Source organism: Narcine bancroftii, chromosome 3 (genome assembly GCF_036971445.1).
Source record: "Narcine bancroftii isolate sNarBan1 chromosome 3, sNarBan1.hap1, whole genome shotgun sequence".
NCBI lineage: Eukaryota > Metazoa > Chordata > Chondrichthyes > Torpediniformes > Narcinidae > Narcine > Narcine bancroftii.
This window is the reverse complement of record NC_091471.1, coordinates 35,337,864-35,353,991: the sequence shown is the minus strand read 5'-3', so window position 1 is coordinate 35,353,991 and position 16,128 is coordinate 35,337,864. Positions and strand designations below refer to the sequence as shown.

The 16,128-nt window shown below is 41.5% G+C and overlaps 1 protein-coding gene across 1 annotated transcript in view; it reads left to right on the top strand.

The window, feature by feature from the left end:
* pstpip2 (proline-serine-threonine phosphatase interacting protein 2) overlaps positions 1–16,128 on the top strand; it is a 210,050-nt gene that overhangs the window by 93,183 nt on the left and 100,739 nt on the right. The window contains exons 3-5 of the mRNA XM_069923777.1: positions 8,418–8,492; positions 9,382–9,416; positions 11,888–11,994. Of these exons, the coding sequence (XP_069779878.1) occupies positions 8,418–8,492; positions 9,382–9,416; positions 11,888–11,994 (217 nt within the window). The remainder of the gene's footprint in view (positions 1–8,417; positions 8,493–9,381; positions 9,417–11,887; positions 11,995–16,128) is intronic.

Here is a 16,128-nt window from a genome sequence, read left to right as displayed (position 1 = left end):
TATACTCTTGGGAGGGCAGTAGGGACAAATACATGCCTTGGGATCTGGGGATGGCTCTCTGTGAAAATGCTCGTTGAACCAGGCAGGCACTGGAGGCAGGGAAGGATTCACGGGATCAGGATCAAAGCCAACACCACCACTCCAGCAACTAGCACTGCAGTCTGTATCCATCCCCAGCCTCTTGAAAACAAATTTCCTAGCCATGAGCTGCCCAAGGGTCGCCAGGTCTGAACCGGGACATGAGCTAATTTGCAAATGCCTGAAGAAATATCCTTTACTGCTTGCCCATTGTCATCGATTTTTAAACAACAACATGAAGTAAATATAAGATTGTTAAATAGTCATATATTCCATGATGTTTTAACCCTTAGATTCCAACATCGTTCAGCATTCTCACTGCCTGTGGGAAGAAGCTGTTCCTCAGCCTGGTACTCCTGTATCTCTACCCTGATGGGAGCAGCTGAAAGATGTTGTGTGCAGGGTGGAAGGAGGGGTCCTCAAAGATTTTTGGCACCATCTTCAGACAACAATCCAGTAGATCACGTTGATTGGAGAGGGAGTGGGGAAGTGGAAGGAGGGAGACTCTATTGATCCTCTCTGCCACTCTTATAATCCATTGGATTGACCTCCAAACCATTTCTCTGCAGCCGGCCAGGACTTTCTTGATAGAGCTCCTGTAGAAGGTTGACGTAATGGTGGCTGGAAGCCTTGCCCTTTTCAATTTTATCAGGAAGTGCAGTCACTGTTGCGCCTTCCTGACAAGTGAGATGTGTAAACTTCAAGGAACCAGTCTCTCCATTAAAGACTTATTAATCTGTAGTGGAGGGTGGTTGTTCTTGGTCCTCCTGAAGTCCATGAACATCTCCTTCATCTTGTCTATGTTGAGTCTCGGGTTGTTACTTTCACACCATATCCCAAGATTTTTCACCTCTTCTCATCGTTGTTGCTGATGAGACCAACTACTCTTTGTCATTGATAACACTGTCTGCTGAAGCAGTCATGAGTTCGTAACGTGAACAGGAGCAGGATGAGCACACAGCCTTAAGGTGCCAGTGCTCACAACTTCAGTGCTCAACATTCTGCTACTGACCCAGACAGACTGTGGTCTTTCTGTTAGAAAGTCCAGTATCCAATTACAAATAGATGTTGAATCCCAGCAAGGACAGCTTCTCCGCTGTACTCTGGGGAATGATCATATCAAACACTGAGCTGAAACACCAGCTTAGCATATGAGGCATTGTTCTCCAGGTGGGTCAGGATGGAGTAAAGGGACAAGGCTGTAGCATAATCCATGAAATGGACATTTACGATTGCAATTTTGCTCTATTGATTGCCTATCCTTCCTGCCCTATTTATTGCCCTCTCAATCTGGTTCCCATTCCCCTACCAATGAGTTTAAACCCATTCCCCTGCTAAACCCATAGGCCAGGCTGTTGTTCATTGTGTGACAGAGTATATAGAAATGTTTTTGGGAGATAAATTGGGAAAGGTTTGTTAGAATACACAGATCTTATTTGAAATACTGGAGACATTGTGGCTTCTCACACCTTTTTGCAAGAGCTTTGAAGAGTGCTCCAGAGATGTTACATTATCAAGGCAACAGATGAAAGAGCAGACTGGAGCCACTATTGTCTGCAGGAGAGTTTTGTTTTTGTAGGAGGGTCATGTGGTTTTGCAAGTAGAGAATGTTAAGTAGTCTTTCCCTCAGTCTCAGTGAATGAGAGAGAGAGAGAAAGAGAAAAGCAGAGATGACTTGACAGTGTCAGCCAGCAGAAGTTGCTGGGACTGGAACAGGACAAGCTGGTAAGCTTTTGGAAGACAGCCTGGTCGAAGCCCTTGTGGCTCATACAAGAGGCGAGGACTGACTTAATGTTTCACTTGGAATAAGAGAAGCAGAAAGGAGCTCTGGTGACCTGAAAGAAAGAGGTTATCATCTGGAATACTCTGATGGAACAGGTTTTGTCTGCAAGACACTGAGGAGACTGATGGAGGTTGAGGAGAACAAGACTATTGGCCCCCATCTTGACCACATTTTACTGGAGCACAACTGAGAGTGTCCTGTCTGGCTGCATCATTGCGTAGTATGGTAGCTGCAAAGCATCGGGCGGAAAGTTAATACAGAGGATCATCAGTATGACTGAGAAGATCACTGGGGTTTCCATTTCCTCTATTAATGACATTCACTGGGATCATTGCTCAAATAGGGCTCAGAGAATTATTGAAGACCTTTTCTATCCATTACACTGTATCTTTGAAATACTGCAATCAGGAAGGAGGAGCCAAAAATCAGGGCTGCAGGCTGGGAAATAGCTTCTGAAAGATTGATAAATGATTTCCTGTTAACATGTGTCTCTTATAAATGAAAGAAGCAAATTGTTCTGAAATATTCCAAAATATTCATGTTATATTTTTATGTATAATGTGAGTATTATTTTCTGTGTATCAGGAGTGTGTGCACCATGCTGCAGAGAAATGCTGTTTCACCCGATTCATTGTTAAAAGTTCCTTTTATTGTCACGGTACAACACATAAAAGTGTAATGTACATGATATACTTCAACTTTTGTCTGCTTTAAGGCAAACAAAGAGTCACCATGAGCATTGTCTGGTGCCCCTAAACGATAAAAGAAAGAGAAGCAACAGAGAGTTCCTTCCGAGAATGACTGTCAGTGGATTCACCTCCAGTGCACTCACAGACACCTGTTCATACCTTTGACAGTCCAAGTTCTAGATCCAGATCTGATATGATTCAGATTTATTGTCAGAGTACATATAGCCCTGAGATTCTTTTTCGTGCGGACAAGGCAGAATGACCACTTATTGGTAGTGCAAAAAAACTTGTAGATGCTCTTGATAGAAAGGAAGATTTTGCCTGTGATGTCTTGGGCAGTCTCCACTACCTTTTGGAGAACTTTATGCTCAGGAAACATTCAGCGCCCGAGGCCCTTCAGGAGCCCTTCTCACCTTCAGCACCCTCTTGAATGCTGGTCCAATACTTTGCTGCCATGAGCCAGGCTCCAGCAGAGCTTGTGTAGGTCCTTCGACCACAAGTTGCCCGTGGCCTGTGTGAGTTCTACGGCTACGTCGCCAACACCCCTCAGCCTAGTGTGGGCCCTTCAGCCACTGAGCCCCTTGCTGGTCTGCTTCTGTGGTCACCTTCCCTGTAGGGTCATCTCCATGCTCCCCCTACTCATTGGGGGATGTTCTTCCCATTTCTGGTGCCCTCTGCCAGTCCATTGCTCCCATGGATTCTGCAACCCTTTGTGTTATGCTACCTAGCACAGGTACTGCCATCTTGGGTACAGAGCTCTGTACAGATCCATTGGCATCAGGTCTGAGCAGTAGGTCCTTGTGGAGCAGCACTCTCTCTTAGCTCTCCTCTCTCCCAGGTAACACCAACGTCACCGCTGCCATTATGGAAACCCCAGTATTACTGCCATTTTTTGTCACAAGCTTATTGTGACAGAATTGTAATATTAATCTTTAGGTATATAACATTCTATATATGTTTTTAATAAAGTTATTTTGTGGGTTTGGACACAGGGACACACAATTACGCTCAGAGAAGCCATTTTCGGAGTTGCAATGTCTGGTAAGCAACCCCAATTTTTAAAAAAAAATGTTTGTTCATTGGAATATCTAGGACAATGGGGTTGCTCAGGAGGACATCTGTTTAAACAAAAACAGGCTTTTGCTTGTGGTTAGCAGACATATTGGAGGCAATAGCTCATAAAACATTTAGAAAATATAAACTTCAAAAGACAAGAATGATGTAATATCATGTAGTAAAGACAGTTCAAGATGGAAAACGTTTTTGAATATTAAGGAACTGATTGCAAACTGAAGCCAGAAGATGCCTGGCCATCCTGTAGGTTACACAGGATTGAAGCAGGTGCTTGACCATCCTGTAAGTCACACAAGATTGAGGATACATTAACCAGAAAGATACTGCTATAGGTTACTTCTGGTCAAAGGAGGAACACTGAAAAAGTGGTTTGAAGAAAATAGCCATTTCTCTTTAAAGACCGTCTCTTTGAAAGAGTCTCGATGTGTCCATTGAAATGGTCACTTTTGATTAAGAAAGAAAAATTAATCTTGCATCTGAAACATAACCATTTCTTCATTTAATCCTTGCCTGGGCTTGTGAAATCATCGTGGAAGAAAAGCACGTACTGAAGGCTCCATGCAAGAGGGGGAAATCATTTGCATGAAGAAACAATTCTCTGAAAACAACTCAACAAGAAATTTGTGAGTTGAAAAGTCTGATGCCTCACACCGACTCCATAATTGCTGTGGCACAACAATTTAAAGAATCTGAGTTTCAAAACAAAACTGGCTGAACTTTAAAATCATCTCTTTAGAATTATGCCTGAACTGAAATGGTTTTTGATTTTGACCCACACTCACATACTTGTGCATAATGGGGTTAAGTAAGAAGTTTGATGCTATTAATAAAAATTATTGTTTTGAAGATACCGTTGTCATGCTGAATTTCTATTGCTGCTGGTCTAATATTTAACAATTCTAAATTTGAACTTAAGGTAATATTTGGTGAGGTGCACTTGTTTTTCAGAGCAGTTTGATGGCACAGGAAGTACGATGGCCGATAGGGATTTTGTCAGATCCTAATTGAGTCATCCTGTCAGCTTTGTATCCCTGCCTTTTCCACACAATCTGGTGTTACTCCCTGCTGTTCCTTTTCAAAGCTCTGATTGACTTTCTTTGTGAGTCCACAATGTAATTACACTGTATTTTAAAAAATATTTCCTTCATGTTTCCTTTGGTATTTTTTGGCCAAGAATTTGAAATCTTTGCACCTTTTGCTTCTTGAATAACCTCTACAAGGAACAGTTCGTCTTGGTTTACCTTCTCTAAACCATTCATAATTACGCACACCTCCATCAACCCAACCCAGATTTCTCCAAGGACAATGATCCAGCTGTTTCTTTTCAAACCCAATAGTGAATAGGAGAAGAACAACGGGTGATGTTTCTCTGAGATTCATGGGGAACACATCTTAGGATATTGGAAGAGGAGGGAGGCTTTTTAAGGTAGATACTTGATAAGCAAAGGATAAAAGGTGATGGAGGTTGGTGGGACTGTGGATTTGAGGTTGCAGTCAGATCAGGCACAGTTTTAAATGGTGGTGCAGGTTTGAGGGGTCAAGACATGTTCCTAGTTTATATGTTGGTCATAAAACTGTTACATTTGGTGGAAGAAGACAGGTTAAAAAGACTAATAGCTGGCCAAATGTCATGTGATGAAGCTTTTATATTTACTTGAGTTCCCATCTTGCCTAGCATCCCTGACAATATTCCTTCCAAAGAATTTAAAATTATTATTTGAAGGAACTCAGTGGATCAAGCAGCATCAGTGGGAGAAAAAAGGATAGTAAACTTTTCCTGGAATCCTTCATCAAAACGGGGAATGATTCTGGAAAAATACGTCCGAATGAAGTGGTTCAGTCTGAAGTATTGACCATGCTTCTCCCACTGATGCTCCTCGACCTGCTAGGTTCCTCCAGTGCTGTTGCTCCAGATACCTGTATCTACAGATAATTATTTATTCACACCATCTATTTAAAAAAAAAATTCATGCATCATCTTTGTATTGAGGGTGGCCAAACCTTTTGAAAACAGCCCAAATAGTGAAGCAAAGGAAACTGGAAATGCACAGGAGAGTGGAATTGGAGGAACCCACAGATCTGAGGGTTGCAAGGCTGGAGGAGACTATGGGGAGAGATGGATAAGCCCAGGGAGGGACTTGATTGAGGATAATAAGATGAAATTGCTTCGAGTTATAAAGGACCATTCAACGATACTGGTATTTATTATTATTTAACAGTACAGCTAAAGCAACAATTAATTAGTATTAAAAAAAATCTCTCTTGATAGAGGATTGGTTAACCAACAGGAAAAAGAGAGTTGGAATAAATGTTTCTCTCTTTGCCTATCAGTGGTTAGTGGGGTGCACAGGAGTCAATGCTGGGTTCATCTGTTCAAAATATACTGTACATAGATGATTTTTGAAAGATGGGGCAGAGCGTAGAATATCGAATTTTCTGATATGTCTAAAGATTGAGTGGAAAAGCAAATTGTGTCGAGGACATGGTGTTTGCAGAGATTAGAGATAGGTTAAGTGAGTGGGCAAGAGTTTGGCAGATGGAGAACAACATCAATAAATGTGAGGTCGTCCACTTTGGAAGGAAAAGGAATAGATCAGGCTATGATTTAAATGGTGAAAAATTGCAATTTGTTATTATGCAGAGAGATTTGGACATGATTTAGCATGTGATTAAAAAGGTTAATAAAATGTTGGTCTTTCTGCTTGGGGGGATTGAATTTAAGAGCAGGAAGGTTCTGCTGTGACTGTGCAGGTTATTGTTTATGCCATAACTGCAGTACTGCATGCAGTTCTGGTCTTGAGGAAGGATATACTGGCCTTGGAGGTGGTGCAGTGGAGGTTCACTGGGTTGATTATGGAAATGAAGGGGTTATCTTCTGAGTAGCCTGTAGCCGGGGTCTATACTCTTTGGAGTATATGAGGGGGATCTTATAGAAACATATTTATGAAAGGAATAGTATCTAGATCAATACATAAGAAATAGGAGCAGAAATTGGCCTTCTGGCCTGTCGAGCCTGCTCCACCATTCAATAAGATCACGGCTGATCTAGCTTCAGACTCCACTCCACTTGCCTGCCTTTTCCCCATAACCCTTAATTCCTCTTCCATGCCAAAAAAAATCTATCCAACCCCGTCTTAAATATATTTGATGATGGACCCTCTGCTACTTCCTTGGGTAGAGAATTTTGCAGGTTCACTTCTCTCTGCATTTCTCTCGCATTTCCTCATCTCTATCGTAGATTTAGTCCCTCGAATCTTGAAGCTATGCCCGCTGGTTCCATTTTCACAGCCTCTAGAAGCTGCCTCATTGAATGCACAGATTAGGAGAATTGAGGGTTAGGGGAAGGGGTGGATAGGTTCTATTTCTGCTCCAGGATCTGAATGCAGATGAGATAGATCACAGATGTAAATTCCCAGTTGATTGCCAAGAACAACATTAAAACCCAAACAAATGTATTTCAATGAGTAATCGTAAGCTTTATCAACCTACTGAGTGAAGAGAAATAAATTTCATGCACCAATGATGGAACGTATAGAGACTAATATTACACAAAATAATATTTGTAAAAAAAACTGTCTTAATAGCCCTGCTGCCAGCTGAAGAATCTGGAAATGCCTACAAAATTATGAGAGGAATAAGTTGATGGAAATAGGCAAAACGATAGCTCGGCATGGACTGGATGGGCCAATGGTTCTCGGTATTGGGTTACCCGAGTACCCATGCACTCTGGTGAATAAAATATAATCAACCATCATGTCCAAAGATATAATCATGTTGTTTCTTAAGTAGCATTGATCAGAAGACAAAAGTTTAAATCACTGGAAAATGTAATTTGAAATGAATGAATAATTATGAAATAGAAAGGCTGTGATGTGAGCAACAGGGATCAGTGGGTCTGAGAAGCATCGAGTTTGGACACAAATTGATTATCACAAAAGACCTTTATTTTCCTGAGGGGGAAAGTCTCCACAGGGAACACAGACATTCAGACAAGGCACAAGCAGTACAGCCACATTAGATGCAACTAAGTTGATAATCCAGACAAATCGCATTAAATACCTGCTACCCCTGGACCCGGCTTGGGTACAGCATTCTGATTAATTGGAAGAGAAGAAATGTGATATAACACTGATTTGTTAGCGAGCATCACAATAAGCCATTACTGGCACACACCTTGCCATTGATTCTCCAGCATCGTCTCTGGCCCATGACCTGGAGTAGAGCTTGGGGTTCATTCCTCAGAGAAAAGAGTCCCAACTGCTCTACATATTGGGCTCCAACTGGCCCAGGTATGCCCAAACTAGGTCAGGGGATTAAAGGAGCCAATGACGATGTGTGTGTCTTTTAAAGGGGCCAGTGTCAAGGTGAGTGCTCAGTATGGGTGATCTTGACCTTGATTGATGGATGTGGTGGCTTCTGACTAGGTTCCTGCCTGAGGAGTCACATGACCCTTCACGCTACAAAGGCTAGTATCAATCATGGTGAATCAATTGGTGGTGATTTAGGAGGCTCAAAGCAAAATAGAGGAGTAGGGTGGGTAAGCACTTTTTTCTTTTTTAGGAATGAATATATGGGTTGGCACAACATCGGGAGCTGAAGGGTCTGTCCTGTGTTGCATTGTTCTATCTATGAGCTAATTAAAATTTGTGTGTTAAATACATTCAGTGAGGCAGATCAGTCATGATCTTATCGAATGAGGTGCAGGCTCTTGATCCTTCTTTTCTTTCTGCTGTCCATTATGGACATCTGCCTTCTGCACTGAATGGTAACGTTCTTACATTTCTGTGAACCAGGGCTTCCATCGAGGAGAGATACGGCAAGGATTTGATTTCGTTGTCAAAAAAAGTGTGTGGACAAAATGAACTGAAGTAAGTTTCATAAACATTTCTGAGGTGATTTTTTTTTCTCTCACAAAGTTTCGAAATAACAAGTTTGCGATTGTAACCAAAACGTTGATGAAAAGAAACACTCGCAGCAAGTATAATATGACACCCCCTCATTAACTCTTTCTACCCCTTTCTGGTCTGACCTACACAGGACCCTGAATCATAAAGTACAGTTAAATTGTTTGAAAATTATCAACACAGTAGAAGGCCCTTTCACCCCATGAAATCCGTGCTGCCCAATTACACCCAGTTAACTTCCCAACCCTGTACATTTTGGAGGGTGGGACGAAACCGGAGCACCTGGAGTAAAGCCACTCAAGTCACAGGGAGAATGTACGAACTCCTTCCAGGCAGCACTGGATTTGAAACCGGGTTGCTCGTGCTGCAGTAGTGTGGCATTTACTGCTATGCTGACGGTGTCACCCTTAATTTTGTCTTGACCAGTTGAAGAGCGCGGAGTAAGGTTAGAAAATAAAACACTATCTAGAAGTGTAAATTTTTTTAAATTATTTGAAGTCACTCTTAATATGGGACTCAGCCAGTGACGTTGTTAACTAGTAATTTAGATTCTTTCATCCTTCAGTTGGGGTGGGGGTGGAGGACAGTGGAAACTAGACCAATTGTGTACTATGTAAAACACAATGCTGGAGAAACTCAGCAGGTCAAACCGTGTACTTTATAGAGCAAAGATGCATTAACATTGATTATGTATCTTTATCCTTGCTCTATAAAGTAATCCTGGTGCCTGCAGACTCTCATGTTTTACTCCAGTCGTGTACTATGGTGATTCTCAGTAATTTGCAACTACATCCACCTCATCTTGTACTTCGTTATTCACCCCAGTCTCTTTCACCCCCCCCCTCCCTTTTAGTACACTGAAGAGAGCATTCGACGTCTTTAAGCAACGTAAGTATTTGTCTTCTCCAAGCTGTGACTGAATGTCACGTGAGCATATGCAAAATTTAGCTCTGTTACTGTGAGCAATTGTAGAGTATGTTTTGCATGGGTTTGCTGCTGTAATATAGAAACTGCTGAATAGACAAAAGTATGATCTTGGAATGCACTGTCTGGGTAAGGAGACAATATTAATAGATTTTCATTTGGTCTAGCTGGACATGGGATTCTGTGCATATTTGAATCACTTCCAGATTACTCCTAACAAACAATTACAACCCTCATTTCCACAGAATGAACTCATTAGTTTAATCGCGTGGATGAGCAACTGGATCTGGGAATCCTTTTCCCAGTACAGTACATGAGAAACAGTAGACAATGCCATTAACCAATATTTTTCAACCTGTTAGAAGGTGATGCTGAGACTGTTGTAGTCTTTACCCTCCCCTTCCCACCCCCTAGCTGGCTCCATTATCCCTCTCCTCACCTGGTTCCATCTCTTGCCTGTCTCACCCCTTACCTCTTTATAACCATATAACCACTTACAGCACAGAACAGACCAGTTCGGCCCTACTAGTCCATGCCGTAACAAATCCCCACCTTCCTAGTCCCACTGACCAGCACCCGGTCCCTACCCCTCCAATCCTCTCCTATCCAAGTAACTATCCAGTCTTTCCTTAAATGTAACCAATGATCCCGCCTCGACCACGTCTGTCGGAAGCTCATTCCACATCCCCACCACCCTTTGCGTAAAGAAATTTCCCCTCATGTTCCCCTTATTATTTTCCCCCTTCAATCTTAAACCATGCCCTCTAGTTTGAATCTCCCCCACTCTTAATTGAAAAAGCCTATCCACGTTTACTCTGTCTGTCCCTTTTAAAATCTTAAACACCTCTATCAAGTCCCCTCTCAATCTTCTACGCTCCAGAGAAAAAAGCTCCAGCCTGCACAACCTTTCCTTGTAACTCAAACCTTGAAATCCTGTCAACATTCTCGTGAACCTTCTCTGCACTCTCTATTTTGTTTACATCTTTCCTATAATTTGGTGACCAAAACTGTACACAGTACTCCAAATTTGGCCTCACCAATGCCTTGTACAATTTCATCATAACCTCCCTACTCTTGAATTCAATACTCCGATTTATGAAGGCCAACATTCCAAATGCCTTCTTCACCACACCATCTACCTGAGTATCACAACTCCTAAATCCCTTTGTTGCTCTGCACATCTCAATAGCCTACCATTTAATGCATGTGACCTATTTAGATTTGCCTTTCCAAAATGTAACACCTCACACTTATCTGTATTAAATTCCATCAGCCATTTCTCAGCCCACACCTCCAGCCTTCCTAAATCACCTTTTAATCTACGGTAATCTTCCTCACTGTCCACAACACCACCAATCTTTGTATCATCCGCAAACTTGCTTATCCAATTCTCCACCCCTACTTCCAGATCGTTAATATATATAACAAACAATAGTGGACCCAGGACCGATCCCTGAGGAACTCCACTAGTCACTGGCCTCCAATTGGACAAACAATTTTCTACCACTACTTTCTGACACCTCCCATCCAACCATTGCTGAATCCATTTCACCATCTCCTCATTTATACCTTATGCCTCCACCTTTTTTCCTAACCTCTTGTGGGGAACTTTGTCTAAATAGACAACATCCACAGCTTTCCCTTCATCAACCTTTTTTGTAACCCCCTCGAAAAACTCAATCAGGTTTGTCAAGCATGATCTACCCCTGACAAAACCATGCTGATTACTCCCTAGCAATCCCTGTACCTCCAAATATTTGTAAATACCATCCCTCAGAACACTTTCCAACAACTTGCCCACCACAGACGTCAGACTCACGGGCCTATAATTCCCAGGTTTACATTTAGACCCTTTCTTAAACAGCGGAACCACATGCGCCACCCTCCAATCCTTTGGCACTACCCCCGTGGCCAGTGACATCCTAAATATCTCTGTTAATGGCCCCACTATCTGTCCACTAGCCTCCCTGAGTGTCCTTGGGAATATTTTGTCCGGTCCCGGAGATTTATCCACCTTTATCTTTTTCAACACAGCCATCACTATCTCCTCGGTTATCCTTATATGCTTCATGACCTCCCCACTATTTTTCTTTACTTCAACTGGTTCAATATTTTTTCCCTAATCATTCAAAATTTCCCCCATTTCCTCTGACTTCTCACTCAGCCTACCCTCACTATCTATAAGGGGTCCAATTTTATCCCTCACTAATCTTTTACTTTTAATGTACTTATAGAAACCCTTTGGATTTATTATACTGGCTATTTCCCCTCAACTCCCTTAGTACTCATTCAAGATCTTGACCTTAAATGTCGACCCCTCCCTCTGCCTCCACAGATGCTGCTTGGCACACAGAGTTCTTCCAGCAGTTTATTTTTAGCTCCAGATTGCAGCCTCTACAGGCCTTGACTGCTATCAATAGTTTGTGTTCTTGCAGAGATGGAGAACGTGGGGCTTTCACATATCCAGCTAGCAAGCAGCCTGCGGGAAGAAATTAGAAAACTAGAGGAATTCCGGGAAAAACAAAAGGATCAAAGGAAAAAAGTGAGTTGACTGTTTTTTAATTAAATGATCATTTCTCTTACCTTTTTCGAGTTCCCTGCCCTCTTCGAGAATGGCCATCCGAGTGTTTTTCTGCTCCTTTTAATCTGTTTACTCTGACCTTCCCAGACAACTTCCCTTAATTAGTTGGGGCTTGAGTTTCTGTTTGGTACCTGAGACCTAGGCAATTTTTTGATGGCAATTCATATTGAACAGGAACCCTCTCCTTGCAGTGGTTTGCTTGTCTGAAACATTCTGTCAACAAGATATTGAGATCATAACAACAAAAAGTGGTAGGGTCAGCGTAAGGGCACCATGATTCACATAGTGGTTAGCACAACAGTGTTCAGATCATGTGCCATCTGTAAGGAATTTGTATGTTCTCCCCGTGTCTGCATGGGTTTCCTCCCACCATTCAAAAACATTGAGGAGTTGTTGGTTAATGGGGTGTAATTGGGTGGGGGCTGTAACTGTGCTGTATGTCTGAATTTTAAAAAAAATTAAAACTTCTGGGCTTCAATAGAAAGAAAAGATGTATTCATTTAGCATTGCAAGACCTTCACTGGATGTCCCAGAGCACTTCATGGATAGGAAAGGTTTTGCAGGAAGTGGGCCAAACATAGGCATTAACTTAGGTATGCTTTGTGGTCATCAGGGACAAAGAAGGGCCAAAGGACCTGTTTCTGTGCTGATAACGATGAATCTATGAACCCAAGCATTTTGCCTGGCTGGCCAAACTGATTTGGACTATGTGTGTTGGGTTTAGGTCACGTCAGCCTTGAAAAGTCCTCATTAATATTTGCTTTTAAAACGCCTGTTTGACTTTCTTGAGTGGTGGTGTGCAAACGCCATGTCTGTAGTAATGGTCAGCTGGCAAAGAACTGAGACTAGAACTGAGGCATCCCCAAGACATCCAGATGGTACCTCAAGGGCAGGATCCCAAGGATAATGCCGGCAGTGAAATCCACTGAAGGAGCCGTGAGCCAAGCTGTGGGCCCTTCCCTCTGCAGTTTGGCTCCTCCAAGGATGCCCAAGAGGATTGGATACATGTGTCTGGTTAGGCTGGGTATCAGGATAGTCTTCAGACTTGGCTTGGCTGTGGTAAGATCAGGTTTTTATTTTATAGTCAAACAGACCTCTGCCTTGCATCTTCCTTTGGATGAATATAATCCCTTCCTAAAGACAGGAAGATTGTGGCAAGACTTTCTTGTGGAAATCTTGTGTATCCTGTGACTAATTTTAAGGAATCACTCCCAAATTTAAAACTAGATAAGTGAGGTTTTTTTTGTCAACAAAAAGAGTGATCTAGATTTGTCTTTCCACTTTCACACAAAATTGTAGCTAAAAATGGGCGCACTTGGCAAATATGGCCTCCTGCTGCTCAAACTTTACCTCCCCATCCCACTACTTTACCCATTTGCTGTGGGTCAGTGTGGGTAAGAGCTGGGCTTCTGGTGGAATGTCCTGTTGTCCACCCTGTTACAGATTATCCTCTAGGTGCATGGTGAAGCCTCTAGGTTAGTGGAACAGAATCTAGGTGTGGTTCCTCAGGACTCTCCTGAGTCTTATACCCCTTTGCAGAATGAATTGGGAGTTACGGCAAGGTGAAAGTGACACTCACCTAAACGGGGGGAATTCCATTGTTATAGAATCATTGAATGAGACAGCATTAAAGGAGGCCATTCAGCCCTTTGCTTGGATTATCCATTGTTGGAGCAATTGTCTCGACCCTGCAAAGTGTTCTAGATTCTAATATTTATTTAGTTCTCTTGTTTGAAGTTATGGAAGTTTCTTCCACTGAACTTGCCTTCTATTTGTGCAACTTGTTGCCCCCAAAAGTGGGAGTTGGCCATTTAGCTCTTCATCTTTTCACCTGAAACCAGTCATTGAAACTAAAGTTCTTTTAAGCCCAGGTCAGTACCTTTTGCAATTAAAGGAAAGATTGAAGTGGAACTTAACAGACTGAATGGCGAAGGAATACTAGTTCTTTATGTCTCCCTGTTTCTGACATTACTTAATAACACTCATTAACAAAAATCTAAAATTAATTAAAATGGCATCAAGTGCCATTTACACAAGAGTTCCAAATTTGCCATTGAATTGAACACCACAGAAAGGGTCCTTTTTGGGCCACCTTGTCTGTGTTGACTATGATACTAATCTATGCCAATCCCATTCCCTGCATGAGTCTCATATCTTTGCACCTTTTCTATCCAAATATGCTGTACTTGTTCAATGCCTTTTAAACATTGTAATGGTATCTGTTCTATCAATAAACCGAGTCTCTCCAGTCTTTTCTTGTATCTCTAGCCCTCCATTCTAGGCAATGTCTTAGAACATAGAACACTACAGCACAGTACAAGCCTTTCGGCCCTCGATGTTGTGGCGGCCCATATATTCCTTAAAAATAAAAATACTAAACCCTCCCTACCCTGTAACCCTCTATTTTTATTTCATCCATATGTCTGTCAAAGAGTCTCTTAAATTCCCATTATAATATTACAAAATTATTCTTAATTGTTAATGAGCTTGTATTTCCTGTTGAGTTGATCCTGGCCATCGCCATTCCTCTTTAGAAATTTAGAACACACCTTTCTTTTAAATTCTAACTGTAACTGTACAATTAAGTTGAGTAAAGCTTGGAAAGCAGCCACCAAGGTTTTCATTCTCACAATTTACTCAAATTTGATAGTGTATCATTACATATCTACCTGCAGGGCCTGTAACAATATTGTGGACCTTAACTGGAAGATTCTTTTCAATCAAAATTGCTACACCTCATGCTTCAGAAGTGAATGAAGATGACATTACATATCTCACCCAATCTGTTTTAATTACAAATGTTTTTTTTTCTCAGTTAAGTGTGTTTCTTCAAGAAAAGCTATATCTACTGCCAATTTTTTAATATATGTTAACACTTTCTTTTTATTGGTCTGTTTAGCCCTTTAACATTAAAATAAACAAACTTAATTACCTTATTCATCTAATGCAAATATTCATCAATCCCTCTCCATCACCCCGTCCTGCAGGTCTCCTCCAAATCCAACAAAAATCTGTGTATCTGTACACACCTCCTCTAGCAATCCGAAACAAGAAAAAAGAGAAAGGCAATAATACAAAATAACATATGTATGCAAGTTGATTCCTGGAACAATATGGAAAAAACCCTCCCAATGAGTGTTGTCCAGTACAACACTAACTCCTTCTACTTTACAGGTTGTGACCAAAGACACAAAAACACACACAATCCCGCAGAAACCAACACGTCCCACTCCTCCCAACTAACTCCCTTGGTATATTCAATATATAAGCTTTAATCACTTAGTTAATTTTTTTAAATTAATTGGTCATAATTAAAATAACAATTCAAAAATCAAAAGAAAATGACATAATGGAGTGACTGTCAGTGCGCAAATGAAGCCACTACCTAGCACGGTGCCAATTTAGCTTGGTTACTGATCAGAGGTCAGTGTGAACTTTATGCCTGACAGTAGAAGGCATAAAGAGATAAAGAACATGAAGATTCAAGAAAGGAAGCTGTAACTTGCAACATTTACTTACACAATAAAGTATTGTCCTGGGAAAGAGATGTGGTCCCTGATGCTGCATTTTGCTGCAAAGAATCTCCCCTTTTCTACAGAAGATGTCAAGAAGATTTGTTCTTCATGCAGGGTCTGTGCTGAACTAAAGCCTCAGTTTTACCACCCACCAGGAGATCTGGTCGAGTACCAAAACCTACCAATAGATATGGATAGAAGTAGTCCTGTTAAGTGTTGCTTGATACTGCCAGTGTTTTTGTTCAGGAGGGAAGAATGAAATATTACAAAGTTATTTTTAATTGTTAATGAGCCTGCATTTCATTTTTAGTTGGTCCTGGCCGCTGCTGTTCCTCTTTAGGAATTTTAATGAGCCTTTTAAATTCTAACTGTAACTAAAAAGCAGACACCTCATTCTCACAATACCCCTAATGTTTCAGCCTCCACCACTATCCCTGGCACCCACACAACACTCTGCATTTATAAAAAAAACTTACCCCTGTGGTCTCCCCAAACATGTCCTCTGGTGTTTGCTGATTCTGCCCTGGAAAACAGGTGCTGGCTGTCCACCCTATCTAGGACTCTCATAATCTTGTAGACC